Consider the following 16845-nt stretch of genomic DNA (forward strand, 5'->3'; position numbering starts at 1 on the left):
CAAGGTTTTCTTTTTCATTTTCATTAAAAAAAAGAGAGAAAAGAAAATCAAATTGAGAGATATTAGGAAAAGTTACCCTAGATCTCTCTGTTGTTTTCATTTTTTTTTTTTTTTTTGTAAACATGGTGATAGTGATTGTTTTAAAGCTGCTCCCAAAGAGCTAATAATCTGGGCTGAAATGTACTAGGGGGAAAAATTCTGTTCTCATTTGAAGTAAACATGGCACAGTAATAAAACTGGTATGTAGGAGCTAAAACCAAGGGGATGGCTGAATATCTTACCTTAAAAATATAGCAGTGTAACTGCTAGGGACCTGTGAGATAAGCAAAACAATAGAGGAGGAAAATGGTCTAAATTCAGATATCATTATAGAATTTAGTGCACATAGTAAAGCCAATAGACAACATTAAAAAGAGAAAAAGTGACTGGAAAAAACATTCTTGACCACTTGTCTATAGAATTCACATCAGTCAAATCCGGGATCTTGACCTTAAGTTGTGATGCCCTTCTCCGGATACGCCCCTTATTGTGCATGGCGTGGCGATCCAACGCACTTCGGCCATAGATCTCTCTGCTGGTGGGGGGTCTCCGGTACTGTATGCTTGCACTGTCATAGGAATACATGGTAGCTTTGGGGTCACTAGCACTTGTAAGCACTTCGGAACCACTGGCTTCGTTCCTGATTTCGAGGGTGCTAAGAAGAATGTTGCCGTGAGCGTCAACCTGGAAAAAGGGACAAAGAGCTTTAGATGCATTTTAGCCCCGGATTCATGAAGAGGAAAAGGCTCTCTCGCCTGTCGTTTTGGTTGATGACTGGTTATTGACTCACATGCATACTGGTCTCAGTGATGAGCCACGGGTCTCTCCCTGAGGAGATGCTTCTGTGGCAGGTCTAAGTTGTTTTCTGACTGCCCTCCCCAGCTGTCCTCCACTATGAGCTCTGGATAGTTCTCTTACCTCCAAGCCCTTACATTTCTGTTCCTCGGTAGTACCCCCTCCTCTCCCCTCCCCGCCCATTTCTGAAAGGTTCCGCTAATGTGGACGGCATTTGTCCGCAGGTGGGTCCTTGGGTTGATGGGATAGCTTAAGGATAAACAATGCGCTTTGTTTCAAGAGGATAGAGGTGACTGTTGTTACAGAGTTCTCTAAATCACTGGAGTTAACGTGGGCAAATGAATTTGATATTCTAAGAAAGTCTCCGCAACTTTTTTTTTAATGAATCGTTTTGAAAAAAAAATCAATTTTATTTTATTGTCATCTCTGAAATCTCTCCTTCCTACCTCTCTCTCCTCCACCCTTGAGAAAGAAAAAATAAATAAATTAATAATACTCGTTACAAACATGATAGATAAGCAAAACGAATTCCTGCATTAGTCATGTCCAAATATATATATATATGTGTGTGTGTGTGTGTGTGAGCCAAAATAGGTATATTGCATGTGTATGACTCTGCATGTGTATGTATACACACATATATAAATATAAACATGACTAAATCTTTAACTAAATCTATCAATCTATCTATCTATCTATCTATCTATCTATCTATCTGTATAGTTGGAAAATCTTGAATTCCTAAAACTACATTACCCAAATTTCCTTTCCCTGTTACCCATAATTCCTTTTCCTTTCTGTTTACCTGCGTCTTTTGCGTGATTGTATAGAAGTTTTGGGTAACTCCAGTCTAGCTCTCTTCCACATGAATTGAGTGGGGAATGTTCCCTGTGTTCTCTAGCTCTCTAGATAAATATTAATAAATCTCTATAAATATCATACTTTAGAGATATTGAATATTGATTTTAAAATCCACATACCTCAGTCTGAACTCTGAGACCATTACCTCTCTCTAACTGGAGATGGGTAGCAATTATATCTTGAGTCCTCTGGAGCTGGGGTTGGTTCACAAATCTTTCAAAGCTGTTTGTCTTTATAATATTGTTATTATAGAAATTGTTCTTGCTCACTTTACTTTGCGTCAGTTTATACAAACCTTCCCAGGTTCCTCTGAAATGATTCCCTTCATCATTTCTTATGGAACAATAGTAGTCCATTGCATTCAGGTACCATAACATGCCTAGCTGTTTCTTAGCTGTTGGGCATCCCCTCAGTTTGTAATTCTTTACCATGACTAAAAGAACTGCTATTAATATTTTTGTGTGTAGGCTTCCTTTTCTCTTTTTGGAACATGCTAATGCTCTCATTAGGTCAGTGATGATACCCAGTTTAATTGCTTTTAGAACATAGTACCAAATTATTTTCCAGAATGCTCAGAAACTTTTTTTAAACATCTGAGTCTCTAAGTAAGGTTGACTTGCTGAAATCAAAGACAGAAGGCAAATAAAACAGGTGGAAGAAAAAAAAGCAAAAGATAAAAGTAAAGAAGGTGGTCATAAAATCTGTCACTTAGTCAACAAGCATTTATTAAGCACCTGCTGTGTGCCATGAACTATTATGCTAAACTCTAGGGAAACAAAGTTAAAAACATGATCCCTGCCATCAGAGAGCTTTTATTCTAATATGAGTTGCTTCTGAGGAAACAACCAGAAGGAAGTAAGCTTCATCAAAAACTGAGAGGAATATCTCGTGATGGAGGGAGATGAAACAGGAGAATTCAAAGCAAAAGTCATATTCATGAGTTGTCATGCCAATTGGACTTTGTGATAAACAAAGCTACCCATATATTTCCTATATCTACATAGCTAGCACTTTGAAATTACTTTCTTAGTAGTAAGTGAAATTAAATATTCTATTCTAACTAGTTTTCTGACTGTTTTTATTTAGCTGCCTCACCAAAGAGGGCAAGTATATGAAAGAGGTAATGGTTTAAAGCAGGAGTTTTTAAAGTGGGATCTAGGAACTTTAAAAATTCTTAACTTATCTATCTAGAGAGATATTATATACACATCTCTCTATGTAAGGATGATTCTATTTCAGTACAATTAGTTTCCTTCATAATCCTATGTCATTTTGTTTTTTGCATTTGAAAACATTATTCTGGACAATTGGCAGACCAATATCTCACTCAGCATACTAAGATAAGGTCAAAATGGGTACATGGTTGAGACATAAAAAGTGATACCAAAAGCAAATTAGAGGATCATGGAAGAATTTACCTATTAGAGCTATGGATAATATGGATAAAGGAAGACTTTATTACCAAACAAGAAAGAACATTATGGGATGTAAAACATATAATTTTGATTATACTAAATTAAAAAGGTTTTGCACAAACAAAAAAATGCAACCAAAACTAGAAGTAAAGCAGAAAACTGGAAAATATTATAGCAAATATCTCTTATAAGGTCCTCATTTTTCAAATATATAGAAGACTGAGTTAAATGTATAAGAATACAAGACATTCCCCAATTGATAAATGGTCAAAGGGTATGAACAAGCAGTTTTCATATGAATAAATCAACATTAGCTATAAACATATGAAAAAATGTACTAAATCATTATTGATTAGAGAAATACAAATGAAAACAATTCTGATGTACTACCTCATACCTAGCAGATATATTGGTATAATATTACAGAAAAGGAAAATAACTGAGGGAATATGCAAAAATTGGGACACTATTGCACTGCTGGTGGAATTGTGAACCGATTTAAACATTCTGGAGAGCTATTTGGAATTATAACCAAAGGGCTATAAAACTACATATACCCTTTGATCACTACTAAGACTATATCCCAAAAAGATAAAAAAAAGGGGGAAGGATTTATTTTTACAAAAATATTTATAGTAGCTCCTTTTGTGGTAGAAAAGATTTGGAGATTGAGAGTATGTCCATCAGTTGAGGGATGATTGAACAAGTTGTAATAAATATTGTAATAAACTACTATTGTGCTATAAGAACTGACAAGCAGGATAATTTCAGAAAAACCTGGAAAGACTTACATAAATTGATGCCTAGTGAAATGAGCAAAACCAGGAGAACATGACTTAGCTTTTCTCAGCAATACAATGATCCAAGATAACTCCAAAAGACTCATGATGAAAAATGCTACATATCTCCAGAGAAAGAATTAATAGAGTCTGAATATATATTGAAGCATACTATTTTCCACATTATTTTCCTTGAGGACTTTTTTATATGTCTTCTTCCACAACATAACCAATTTGGAAATGCATGATCACATGTGCATAGCTCATATAAAATTGTTTAGTGTTTCAGGGAAGGAGAAAGGATAATTATTTGGAACTCAAAATCTTATAAAATGATGTTTTTTAATAGTAATTGGGAAAAATAAAATACTTTTGAAAAAAGAGAAAACATTATTCTGAGGAGTCCACAACCCTTCATTAGGGATCTGTGACACATAAGCTTATTAAGAATCTCTGGTGTAAAGGAAAAAAGAATCTCATTTCTTTGGCTGTTGGTGGTATAATTGACTACTGATAAGTTCCAAAAGTCTTCTATTGGAGGCTGTTTTTGTTCCTTTCATCACAATTACCTAGATGGCCTGGAGTGTTCTTAAACACTTCTCTGAATCTGAGTGAGCATTTTGTGGCAATTCCCAGATAGGAATATTAATTTTCAACTGGACGGATATTTACCTGTTCTCTTAAATTATATTTATATATAGATGTTTTTTCTATATATCCCTTTTTAAGTAAACAAATATCCCAGATACCCAGTTTTTGAAAGGCATGTTGTATTCTGAAAAGTCTCTGTCAAAATTCTCAACAGCATTCCAAGTTTCCAAAGATATCTGAGAGTTTTATTTATCTATAGTCTTTATCACCTTGGAGGGTAAAGCATTCCTCACACCTGGCTTCAACATCTGCAGTGCCTCACAAGCTCATTTAAAAAGCCTCAGTGCAGCTGCTTCAACCATAAATCACAACAAAGCACACGTTTCTGTAACCTTAGTGAGGCTGTCCCCTGACACGACTGCCCAGAAAAGGCTCACAGAAGACCATGTGTGTAATAAATGAGCAGTGCCATTCCATGAGCAGAGGCAACAAGACAAAACACTCGGAGATGCTCGAGGTTATGACTAGGGCACAGAAGCCATTTATATTAAACTGTTTACAAGGTCTATAGAGCAATACAGGGATCAGTCAACCTTTACACTGAAGGAAAAAGAATCCAATACTTTTTTTTCTGCTACATTTAAGTCAACGAAGGGTAGCATTTTAAAGTACAATTCAGGATAGAGATTCTGTATATAACTCCTTCATATGAGACAACTGTATCGATGAATCTAAATTATCTAAATGATTTTACATCATCTAACTCTGATTTTTGAAAAAAAGAGCAGGAAAAAGTAGAAGCCTTAAATAGCTAACACTAATAACTAACTAATACTAATAAGCTAATTAATAACAGTAGGCAGTTTTGAAGTATTTTTCAGTTTTGCAGGCAGCAGGGGCAGTAGCTATATTGTTGTATTTGGAATAGGAAGACTTGGGTTCTACTCTGTTTCATGTATTTACTACCTGTGTGATCCTAGGGGCATTATGAGCCTCAGTTTCCTCATATGTAAAATGAAGATAATAATTGCATTTATCCCAGAGAACAGTTGTGAGGACCAAATGAGATAATGTATGTAAAAGTGTTTTTCAAATCTGAAAGTGTTACATAAATATGACCTAGTTTTGCTTCGATGTCTTCCACTGAAAGAATTTATTCATAACAGGTAGGGAAAGTATTATATTCACTTTAGAGATGGGGAAACGAAGGACTAGAAAAGTTATGTGACTTCTTCATGGTCTTAAGGCTAGTGGATATCAGAGGCAGCCTCATGTCCAGGTTTGTTTTCAAGTCCAAGTCCTTTGTATCATCTCTGATTATGAGAAGAATGGTACTTTTAGTGAAAAAGTAATTTTTTTTATAATTAAAACAATGGCAAGCATTTGTAATCTGTTCTCACATACCCTCCCCCTAAATGTACAACAACAATCCTGGAAAGATAAAACTCTCATAAGCATGCATAAGTTCAACATAACACATTCCCTTACTATCCATGACTGAAAAAATGTTTTTCTCTCTGCATTTTAAGTTCATCACTTTTCTGGCAGGAGGTGGGTGGTATATTTTATTTTTTTTTCTCTTAGACTTGTGATTTATCATGGCATTGCTCTGAGTTCTACAGTTTTTCAAACTTGTTTTTCTCTCTAATGTGGTTGTCATTGTATAAATTGTTGTCTTAGTTCTGATTACTTTGATCTCCATTATTCAAAGAGGGTTTCCTAGTTTCTGCTGCTATTGTTTATTTTGGCAGTACTTATAGCAAACTTCCATTATAGTAACATACCATAATTTACTTAGCCATTCTTCAATAGGAGGACACTCCCTATTTTCCAAATTCTGGCTACTATGAAAAGAGCTGCTATAAATATGTTTTTATATGTATAGGTCCTTTTCTTCTTTCTTTAATAACTTTGGTGCATAGGATTAGTAGCAGAATAGCTGGGTCATAGGGTATGCAGAGCTTAGTTACTTTTGAGGCACACTTCCAAAAGATACCCTTGAATGCTAGACCAATTCACAGCTCCACCAACAGTGCATCATGATGCCTGATTGCCTATAAGGTTTGTCTGTTTACCCTTGTATCCAACTTGTATGCTCTTATACCCAACTGCAATGAATCTGGAAGCAAAAGATCCTTAGCTCCACATACTATGAAATCCCACCTACTATAAACCAAGTTTTATTATAAACAGGTGATATGGTTATGAACATTTTGTTTAAGTATATCTAATATATACTTTGAGATATCATAAAAATTGGTCCTTCCATATTTAAAGATCTTATTGAATGTGAATTTAGTGGGCAGTACCAAGTGAGCAGAGAAGACAAATAGACCTACCTGATTTCTAGCAAATTACCCTCCAAACAACTATGATATAATGCCTCAAAATAAATTCTAGAGCATCATAATACACAGAAAATGGGGTGAAATTTTTTTTGGCCCCAAACAACTTAGAAAGTCAGCACAAATATCCATTATGCCAAGGCAGGACCCACTGTGGCAACAGGTCTTTTAAAGAAAAAGAGGGAGGAGGAGGAGGAGGAAAGAAAGGAAGAAAGAAAAAATGAAATAAAGAAGAATGAAGAAGAAGAAAGAAAGAAGAAGAAAATGTGAAATGTTTTTCATAAGAAAAACAACTGGCCTGGAAAAGAAATCCTGGAGAGGCAATTTAAGAATTATTGGATTACTTGAAAGCCATGATCAAAAAAACAACTAAGACATCATCTTTCACAAAACTATCAAGGAAAACTGACCTGATATTTTCAAACCAGAAGGTAAAATAAAAATCAAAAGAATCCACCAATTCCCTTCTGAAAAAAATTCCAAAGCAAGATAACTCCCATGAACATGATAGTCAAATTCCAGAACTCTCAGGTCAAGGAGAAAGTATTGCAATCAGCCAAAAAGAAACATTTCAAATATTGTGGAGTCTCAGGCAGGATAACACAAGGTTTAGCAACTTCTACATTAAAGGATTGGAGGCTTGGAATATGATATTCCAGAAGATAAAGGAGCTATAACTTCAACCAAGAACCACTTATCCAGCAAAACTGAGCATAATCTTCAGAGGGGAAATGGGTATTCAATGAAATAGAGGACTTTCAAATAATCCTGATGAAAAGACCAGAGCTAAAAAGAAAATTTGACTCTCAACTACAAGTTTCAAGAGAAGTATAAAAAGGTGAACAGGAAAGAGAAATCAAAAGACATTCAATAAGGTCAAACTGTTTACATACGTATGTGGGAAAATGATTCTTGTTACTCCTAAGAACTTTTGTCATTATAAGATCAGTTAGGAGTATACATGGTCAGAGGGCAAGGGTGTGAGTAGAATATGGTGGGATGATATCTAAAAAAATAAAATTAAGGCATAAGAAGGAGTAATGAATTGGGAGAACGGGAAGGGAAAAATGGAATGAGATAAATTATTATGAAAAAGAGGCATGAAAGAGCTTTTACAGTGGAGGAGAAGATAGGGGAATTGGGAGGGGGAACATGTGAATTTTACTCTCGTTGGAATTGGCTCAAAGAGGGAAGAACATACACAATCAATCAGGGAGAGAAAGCTATCTTACTCTAAAGTTAAGTGGGGAGGAGGATGGGGATAAGAGAAAGCAGGGTTGCTGACAGAAGAGGGCAAATTAGGGGATGTGTTAGTCAGAAGATTAACACATTTAAGGATAGACAGAATGAAAGAAGAGAGAAAAGAGGGGATAGAACAGAAGGTAAAATATAGTAATCATAATGGAGAATTTTTTTTTTGCAACAAGTCTCCCTGATAAAAGGCCTCCTTTTTCAAACACATAGAGAGATGAGTCAAATGTATAGGAATACAAGTCATTCCCCAAATGATATATGGTCAAAGGATATGAACAGGAAGTTCTCAGAAAAAGTAATTAAAACTCGTATAGTCATGAGACAAAATGAGCTAAATCACTATTAATTAGAGAAATGCAAATTAAAACAACTCTGAGGTACCACCCCACACCTCTCAGATTGGCTATTATGGTAGAAAAGAAAAATGACAAAATTTTGAAAGGATGTAGGAAAATTGAGAACAAATGCACTGATGGGGGAACTGTGAACTTGATTCAACCATTCTCCAGAGCAATTTGGACATATGCCTATAGGGTTGTAAAATAGTACATATCCTTTGATCCAGTGATACCTTAACTAGATTTGTATCCCAAAGAGATTTTTTTTTAAAAGACTGGGGTGGGGAGTACTTATATGTCTACAAATATTTAAAGCACTTCTTTTTGTGGGGGCAAATAGTTGGAAAGTGAAGGGATACCCAAAGATTATTTCATAGTGTATGATTGTAGTGGAATACTCTGAGTGCTGTAAGAAATGATGAGCAGGAGGAGCTCAGAAAAACCTGGAAAGATTTATAGGAACTGATGCAAAGTAAAGTAAGCAGAACCAGGAAAACTGTTGTACACAGTGACAGCAATACTGTACAACAAACAACTGTGAATAACTTGGCTATTCTTGGCAGCATAAGGATCCAAAACAACCCCAAAGGATCCATGATAAAATTTTTTTTTTTGCTTCCAGAGAGAGAAATGATGGAGTCAGAACCCAGACCAAAGCAAACTTTTTTCACTTTCTCTCTTAATTTTTTTGTAATAAAAGTGTCTTACATGATTGTACATGTAAAATTTATATTAGATTACTTACCATCTCAGTGGGGGGCAGAATGGGGGTAGGGTGGGGGGAAGAGAGGAAGGGAGAGAATTCAGAATTCAAAATTACTGAAAAAAATGTTGGAAGCTCTTTTTACAAAACATTAAACAAAAAATATTTAATTGCATGGATTACTTCTGTGTGAACTTGGTCTGCTCTTACTGATACACATCTGGAGTAAGAGTAAATTTTTTTCTCCTTAGCCCTATCTTGAACCAGGAACATTGGGAGGAAGTAGAAAAACACAAAACTTAGGCTTAACATTAGAAAAAAACCTTATCAACAATTAGAATTTTCCAAGCTCAGTGGAATGTGATGACTTAGGAAATAATGAGTTCTTGCTTGTTCAAGGTCTTGAAACCTTTATGAATTTTTCTTGGATGAGCATCTCTAGAATTCTGTGATTTATCTGGTTTTGATGTAGTAAGAGTCCAAATTGGTTGCACCATCATTCATGATGAGAATTGTTTTCTATAGAAATGATGTCCAACCTCTTATTTTCCTTCTATTTGTTATATTCTTTCCATTTCAATCTATAAATGTTCTTGGGATGATATGGTTTAATTGGGTATCACACCAAGTTTTTGGTTTTGGTTTTGGTTCAATTGTATTTTTTCTACTCTTTTGCTATTTTTAAGCAACATTATTTATAATTTTCAATATATCACAAGGAAGAAAGATAATAAATGGTCAGAAAATGCAGACATTTTACTTACAAATAAAGGCAATCAGGAATACTTCAGTGAATCTAGACCCATATATTTAGTTCAACAACTCAAGACAACCTCAATGAAAGTGACCTAGAAACATGTTAAGAGTATCTCTTTTCTTGGAAATATATGCAGAGAAGAGATGGTCTTTTGCAGAAAATTTTAGGTGGTAGACCACATCTTCAGTCACAAAACTACCTGAATAGATAAGATTCTTGTGCATTTATTATTCCAAAAATAATTAATTTGGAGAGTTAAATACAGCTTAATGATTCTGCTCTAACAAGGTACCACAATGGGTATATTAAGATTATACAAGATTCCTTGAAAAATGAAACCACAGAAATAATTTGTCAATAATCTCATTATTGGCATTAAGCATGGAACAAAACAGTGATATATGCTTAACAAAGGTATTCACTACTCTCATGAATGGTGTACCACAGAGAGCAAAGTTTTTCCCCATAGATTATGGGATTCTCTAGAGCAGTGGTTCCCAAACTTTTTTGGCCTACCGCCCCCTTTCCAGAAAAAATACTACTTAGCCCCCTGGAAATTAATTTTTAAAAATTTTAATAGCAATTAATAGGAAAGATAAATGCACCTCTGGCCATCACTGCTTCCCTGGATTGCTGCAGCACCCACCAGGGGGCAGTAGTGCCCACTTTGGGAATCACTGCTCTAGAGGCTTCTTTCTATGGATGACATTGTGGTGACCACATCAATTTCAAGTATATTGATCATTCTTCTAAATTCAGGAGCAATTATTTCATGATCAGGAGAAGTACTTTCCAGAAATTGTTACTCTTCTCTTTTGATTCTTGCCTCAATAGTCCCAGCCTATTTCCATTGTGCTGGGAGGGAAATGACTTTCTACAGTAAATAGTATGCTACCTCATAAGTACATGTAATTATGGAATAGGTTCTTTAAATAATATTAGGGGAGAGGACTTCCATTGAATAAATCACACTTGTCAAGGTTACCCTGATATTTTGAAAGTAGGTGACAGGAGAAATATACATTTAGGATGCATTAAAAAGTCCACAATGATTCCTGCAACTCTATTTTCTAATTAAGAAGTGAAAAAAGTGGCAGTAGAAAGAAAATGGATTTAGTAAAATCTGAAGCTGGAGCTGATAGGATCACATCCTATATGTGCAGGCAGATGTGATGGTTCACACAGAAGTTTCTGGATAGGTTTCCTTGATCTGGATGCTTAAATTCCTGTCCAAGACACTTTGCTCAAAAATTGTTAGAGGCCAGCTGGAGGGTGCCAAGAATTCTGTAATAAACCAGAGATTGGGAGAGGGATGCAGAATTTGCTGTGGCCATCTGGGTAAGAGATACAGTGTTTGGGGGTAGCATTAACCCTTTGGGGGAGCCAATCTAATAGTCTTTTTCATTGATGGATCTCTGGCTGAACTCAGGGACTTGAAGAATTCATCAATGGTATTTTATGATTCCTGGTAAAAATCCATAACATTATGAAAGGGATGAACATCTAGAAAAAGAAGTACTTGATAATGAAGAGCAAGCAAGGCTTCATAGGGAATAACTCCCAAAAGACGGACTTTATTTCATTTTCTGATATGGTTATGAGACTGGTAGGTAAAGAAATACTCTGGATACATTTTGCCAAGATTTTAGCAAAACTTTTGACAAAGTTTCAATATTTGTAAGGAAAAGATGAAAACACATAGGCTAGAAAATAGTATGGTCAGGTGGATTTGGAACTGATTGAATGGTCAGACCCAAAGAATAATCATTAGTAGCTTGCTGTCACCTTAGAAAGCTCAGAGTCTAGGTCCCTAGATATATATTTAAATATTTTTATTAATAAATTGGATAAAGTCATATATGGGAAGCAGGAGGGAATAAGCATTTATTAATTTCCTTTTGTGTACCAAGCATTATGATAAGTATTTGGAAAAATTATCTCATTCAATTCTCACAACAACCCTGGGAGGTTGGTGCTGTTATTATCTCCACTTACAGTTGAGGAAATTGAGGTAGACAGAAGATAAATGTTTTGACCAGGATCACACAGCTAGCAAGTATCAGAAGCCAAATTTGAACTCAGGACTTGGAGATTCTAGATCAAACATTCTCTCTGTTGTGCCACTTAGCTACCTCCTATATAGTATGCCTATCAAATGTGCAAATTTGTAAAAAAGTTAAGAGGAATAACACAGATGAAATAATAAAAACTAAGAAGGATCTTGACAGGCTAAACTGTTGGACTGAATTGGACAAAATAAAAAATATAAATGTAACTTATTACCTCTGAATTAAAAAAATTCAGAAGTACAATGTGGGGGAATCATGACTATCAAGTTGTTTATTTGAATGAAATTGGGGAGGGGTGGGACTGTGAGCTCAACAGTATGTTATGAGAGTCATATTCTAGATTGGGACCAAAGAAGCCCATTATTTAGGAGGCGGGAGGTGATAATATATTCTACTCTGCTCTGATCTACTAGTATTTCTATAGTATTGTTTTTAGTTCAAGGCAGCTGGTAGTCCAGTGGATCAAGATCAGGGCCTGATGTCAGGAAGACTCATCTTCAGGAGTTCAAGTCTGGCCTCAGACACTTATTAGTTTTGTGATCCTGGGCAAGTCACTTAATCTTGTTTCCTCATTTGTAAAATGAACTGGAGGAAGGAATGGTGAACCACTCCAGTATCTTTGCCAAGAAAACCCCAAATGGGTCACAAAGAGTTGAACATGACTGAAATGACTCCATTAGAATGAATCCCATTTTAAGAAAGAAGCTGACAAGATGGTGTCCAGAGGAAGACAACAAGGATGGTAAAGGGACTCGATTCTGTGCCATATGGAGATTGTTGGAAGGAACTGGGCATGGTTAGACTTGAGAAGAGAATACTTAATTTGGGTAATATTGTTATCTTCAAATAAAACAGGGGCAGCTAGGGGATGTAGTGTAATATCTTTCTAATTGGCCTCCCTGCTTCTATCCTTTCCTTCATTCTAATTCATCATCAATGGAGCTTCCAAAATGGTACCTGTAAAGCACAATCACATAAAGTCACTCACTTGCTCAGGAAGCTCTAGTAGCCTCCTGTTGCTTCTAACATAAAAACAAACAAAGCCCCTGCCAAATTCCTCTTTTTGACATTTAAAGTCTTTGCTGATCTGGCTCCAATCTATCCTTCCAGACTTATTTTAACCTACACACTTTCATACATATTTTGGCTTAGCCAAGGTGGTCTCCATGTTATTCCTCATTTATAATATCTCATTTCCTACCTCTGTGCCTTTGTATATCTGATAGACACCCTTCCTCACCTCAGCTTCTTGGAATCACTAGATCTCTTCTAAAATCAGCTCAAGGGCTACATCCTGAAGAAGGTCTTTCCTGATCTTCCCAGGTATTAGTGCCTCCTTGGATCAAAATTACTTTTTTATTTACTTGATATATATTTAGCATTTACTTATCTTTAAAAGTATATTCCATTCCATCCCTCCCCCCACTCAATTAGAATGCAAGATCTGAGAGGTCATGGACTATTTTATGTTTGTACCTCCTCTGTCTAGCACAGTGATTCCCAAAGTGGGTGCCACCGCCCCTTGGTGGGTGCTGCAGCGATCTAGGGGAAGGGTGATGGCCACAGGTGCATTTATCTTTCCTATTAATTGCTATTAAAATTAAAAAAAAATTTCCAGGGGGCTAAGTAATATTTTTTCTAGAAAGGGGGCAGTAGGCCAAAAAAGTTTGGGAACCACTGGTTAGCACATAGAGGGCATTTAATAAATGTGTGTCAGATTAAACTTGATGAAAGTAAAAACACAACAAAAAACAATTTCCTTGTGGACATAAAAAAAAGAAGAACATGGATTGCCAACAAGTTCTCTTCAGTGTGAAATACATTTTCTGATTTGGTAGACCACTAAGGAGTATGAAGATATGTTTTTATTTTGATTTGTGATTCAGTCTACCACCTTGAAATAAAATGGAAGCTAGTAGCATTTTTCAAACAAGCATTTTTTCTGTATTTTAACGGATTTCAAAGAAATGTGGTACAGAAGTCAAACCCACAGAGACTAAAATAGGCACATGTCTTAGAAGAACAAATGGATCAATAGTTGCCCTCACTGAGGTCCAAGTAGTGAAAGCAAAAATGGTAATATACTTTGAATTTGTAGAACATTATTCTTTCTAAGAATTTGAAGTGGGTTTACATCTAATACCTCATTTATTAGAATAGTTTTAGCCCTATTTTTTTTAATAGACAAAGGTATTAACTTCTGACTTCTCATCTCTTCTCTGGTACAGAATCTACACTCTGTATATGAACTGTTATAAGGAAATAAGGAAATAAGGAAAGAGAAGGAGCATCCTTCTATAATAGAACCCACCACACATAAACCTGGATATTAGGCAGGGAGTCCACCCACGTTGGATCTTAGAAAATCACATTGCTAAACGTAATTTCAGATTAAGCAAGTAATTCTTTAATAGATTACTGGATTCTATGGAAGAAGAAACTAAAGGCAAGCTTGGGCTATCCCTGAGTATATTTTTCCCAAGAAGAAAATGAGGCAAACGTCCCATTGTTAATGCTCGTTAAACTACCTGGACTTTGTTCATCTCCAGTTTGTTCTTCTCATTAGCCCCTTGGTCAGTTTTCCCAGCTCCCTTTTTCTGAGGTCCTCTCCCGAAGAATATATAATTTACAAAGGCATATTCGAGCAGTGCCAAGAACACAAACACGAAGCAGCCCATCAGGTAGATATCAATCGCTTTGACATAGGGGATCTTTGGCAGAGTCTCCCTGAGGTGAGTGCTGATGGTGGTCATGGTCAGCACCGTGGTGATTCCTGCAAAACACAAAGGTCAGACTTTATCCAAGGCAGCGTGGACAAGAGGTGATTTTGGATGGAGTAGGTTGACCGTTCTATGCTAGGGCTACTCTCTCAGAATAATGGCTTAAGTAGGACCAGTCTTTTGACAAATATTTTAATGGCCAAGTTGCAGCCTCCATAGTTTTAACTCCTTCAAGACAACTAAAACTATTAGCTGATATTTGTGGAATGTTGACAGAATATTTGCTACCAAGTAAAACACAAAGAAAATGGGATCACAAGTCAGAATGTTATTTGATGCATAAAACCACACATTTGATTTTTTCTTGTTTTCTTCCTTTCCCCTTTTCTAGTCTTCTTTCCATTCAGTATCTTCCTCCTTCCCTCCATCCTCCTACCCCAAGCCATAGCATGGAAAGGAAACCATTCTGTTCACTTCCTACAGATTGGAAGCATTCTAAGGGAGAGGCTCTTTTTAAAATTTTTACTACTGAGATGTCTTTATTTCTTAAAATTTGCTTGTACGCTTTTCTCAAAGCCCAAAATAGGATCCGTTCCCAAATATTGTATATTTCTAAGATTAAATTACTTAATGCTATGTCTTCAGAAGAAAGGTGAGTTTATAAGGGTAAAAATTTGTACCCCCAATTCCATATTTGAATACTTCATAAATTACATTGATCGCATTTATTTCATCTCTATAAGGTGGAAGTTCTTAAACTATCATCCATGAATTAAACAAATGAATATATATATACATATACATATTTATACTACATTTCAATATAATTTGTTTCTTTTGTCCTCCAATGCATTTTATTATTGTGTTTAAAGATACTTTGAGAAGAGATCCATAGGCTTTATTAGACTGGCAAAGGAGCAGCCTATGACATATACAAAAAAGAATAAGAATTCCTGCTCCAAAGCCAAAGATATAATTTTCCACAGGCTAATAGAGCTGTTTGTTTCAATAAATTCAACATTAGATCTTAATGTACTATTGTTGTAATTATTTTGGAGAAGTGGGAAAATCTTGGTAAATTATACAAAGTTGTTGGTTTTAGCATTATTTTCTGAATATTTAATATTTTGTTGCTAGCATTTTGCAATCTTACCTCTAATCACTTGTTTCTAGAGCCTAATTGTAGAGGCACATAAATAACTTCTAAAAGAACAGCGTTTGATTGGATATGGGGGAGACTGAAGGGGGTGTGAAGGGGAAAGTAAAAACATGAATCATGTAACCATGGAAAATTTTTCTAAAAAATAAAATATTTAAATTAAAAAAATAAAAACCACGTTTGAAGCGAGGTATCACAGGACTATAGACTTCTTTCAAGTCAGGAACTTCCAACTTATCTTGTTAAATATGGTCCTGGTCTAAATCATACACTGTTTATGTGAGTGCATATTGGATATTTTGTGATAATGATCAGGAGACTTGAGAAGTGAAGGTGGAGAGGGAATTGGACTTCTAGACTGATTAGATTGTGATAGCAGGACACAAAGTATCACAAAGGTTACATATAAGAGAAAGGAAATTTTAAAAAATACATTTAATAAGAGTGGAGGCAGAAAAATGGAAAATAGAAAAAAATTAATTGGAGGTCTTCTCAAGTAATGGAATCTAGAAAACTTAAATACAAAAGAAAGTTGGTTTTAAAAGAATTCAAAAAAGGCAGTGATGTGAATGTAGGAAAGAAAAAAGATAGTTTTGGCTTTTTCTTTCTCGAAAGCAAAGAAATAACTGATTTTGTGATTTGGTCAACATTTATTACAGTAGAAATAATAAAAAGAGATAAAATGTTACAGAGAGCTGATTTTGAATATGATGAGCTGATAAGTATATGTGAAGTATTTTTATACTTGATTTCCTTGCTTTTTTGAAGAGAATAATTGCATATAATACATGTGTACAAATACAAAATGATTAAAGACCAAACAAAGGATAATGTTCATCAAATGAAAGAACAATTTCTATGAAAAATTCATTTTATTTTTGTTTTCACATATATTTCTAAGACTAAGTTTTCATTTGTTTAAGTATCAAGCTCTAACTTATGTGTGGCTACAGGCAGCAAAAGCAAATGAAAATGAGTTTTCTGTCATCACAAACTATTTATATTTCAGATATTTTGTCT

The 16845-nt window shown here is 35.3% G+C and overlaps 1 protein-coding gene across 2 annotated transcripts in view; it reads right to left on the reverse strand.

Annotated features, from left to right (window-relative positions):
- Positions 1–375: 375 nt before the first annotated feature.
- GABRB1 (gamma-aminobutyric acid type A receptor subunit beta1) overlaps positions 376–16845 on the reverse strand; it is a 476966-nt gene continuing 460496 nt past the window's right edge. Inside the window, exons 8-9 of one of the 2 annotated variants that reach the window (XM_044680798.1) lie at positions 14481–14719; positions 376–723 (exon numbers count right to left, since the gene is read on the reverse strand). In XM_044680798.1, the coding sequence (XP_044536733.1) occupies positions 376–723; positions 14481–14719 (587 nt within the window). Of the gene's footprint in view, positions 724–14474; positions 14720–16845 lie in introns of both variants that reach the window. The other variant, XM_044680797.1, reaches the window with a different exon arrangement.

Source organism: Gracilinanus agilis, chromosome 6 (genome assembly GCF_016433145.1).
Source record: "Gracilinanus agilis isolate LMUSP501 chromosome 6, AgileGrace, whole genome shotgun sequence".
NCBI lineage: Eukaryota > Metazoa > Chordata > Mammalia > Didelphimorphia > Didelphidae > Gracilinanus > Gracilinanus agilis.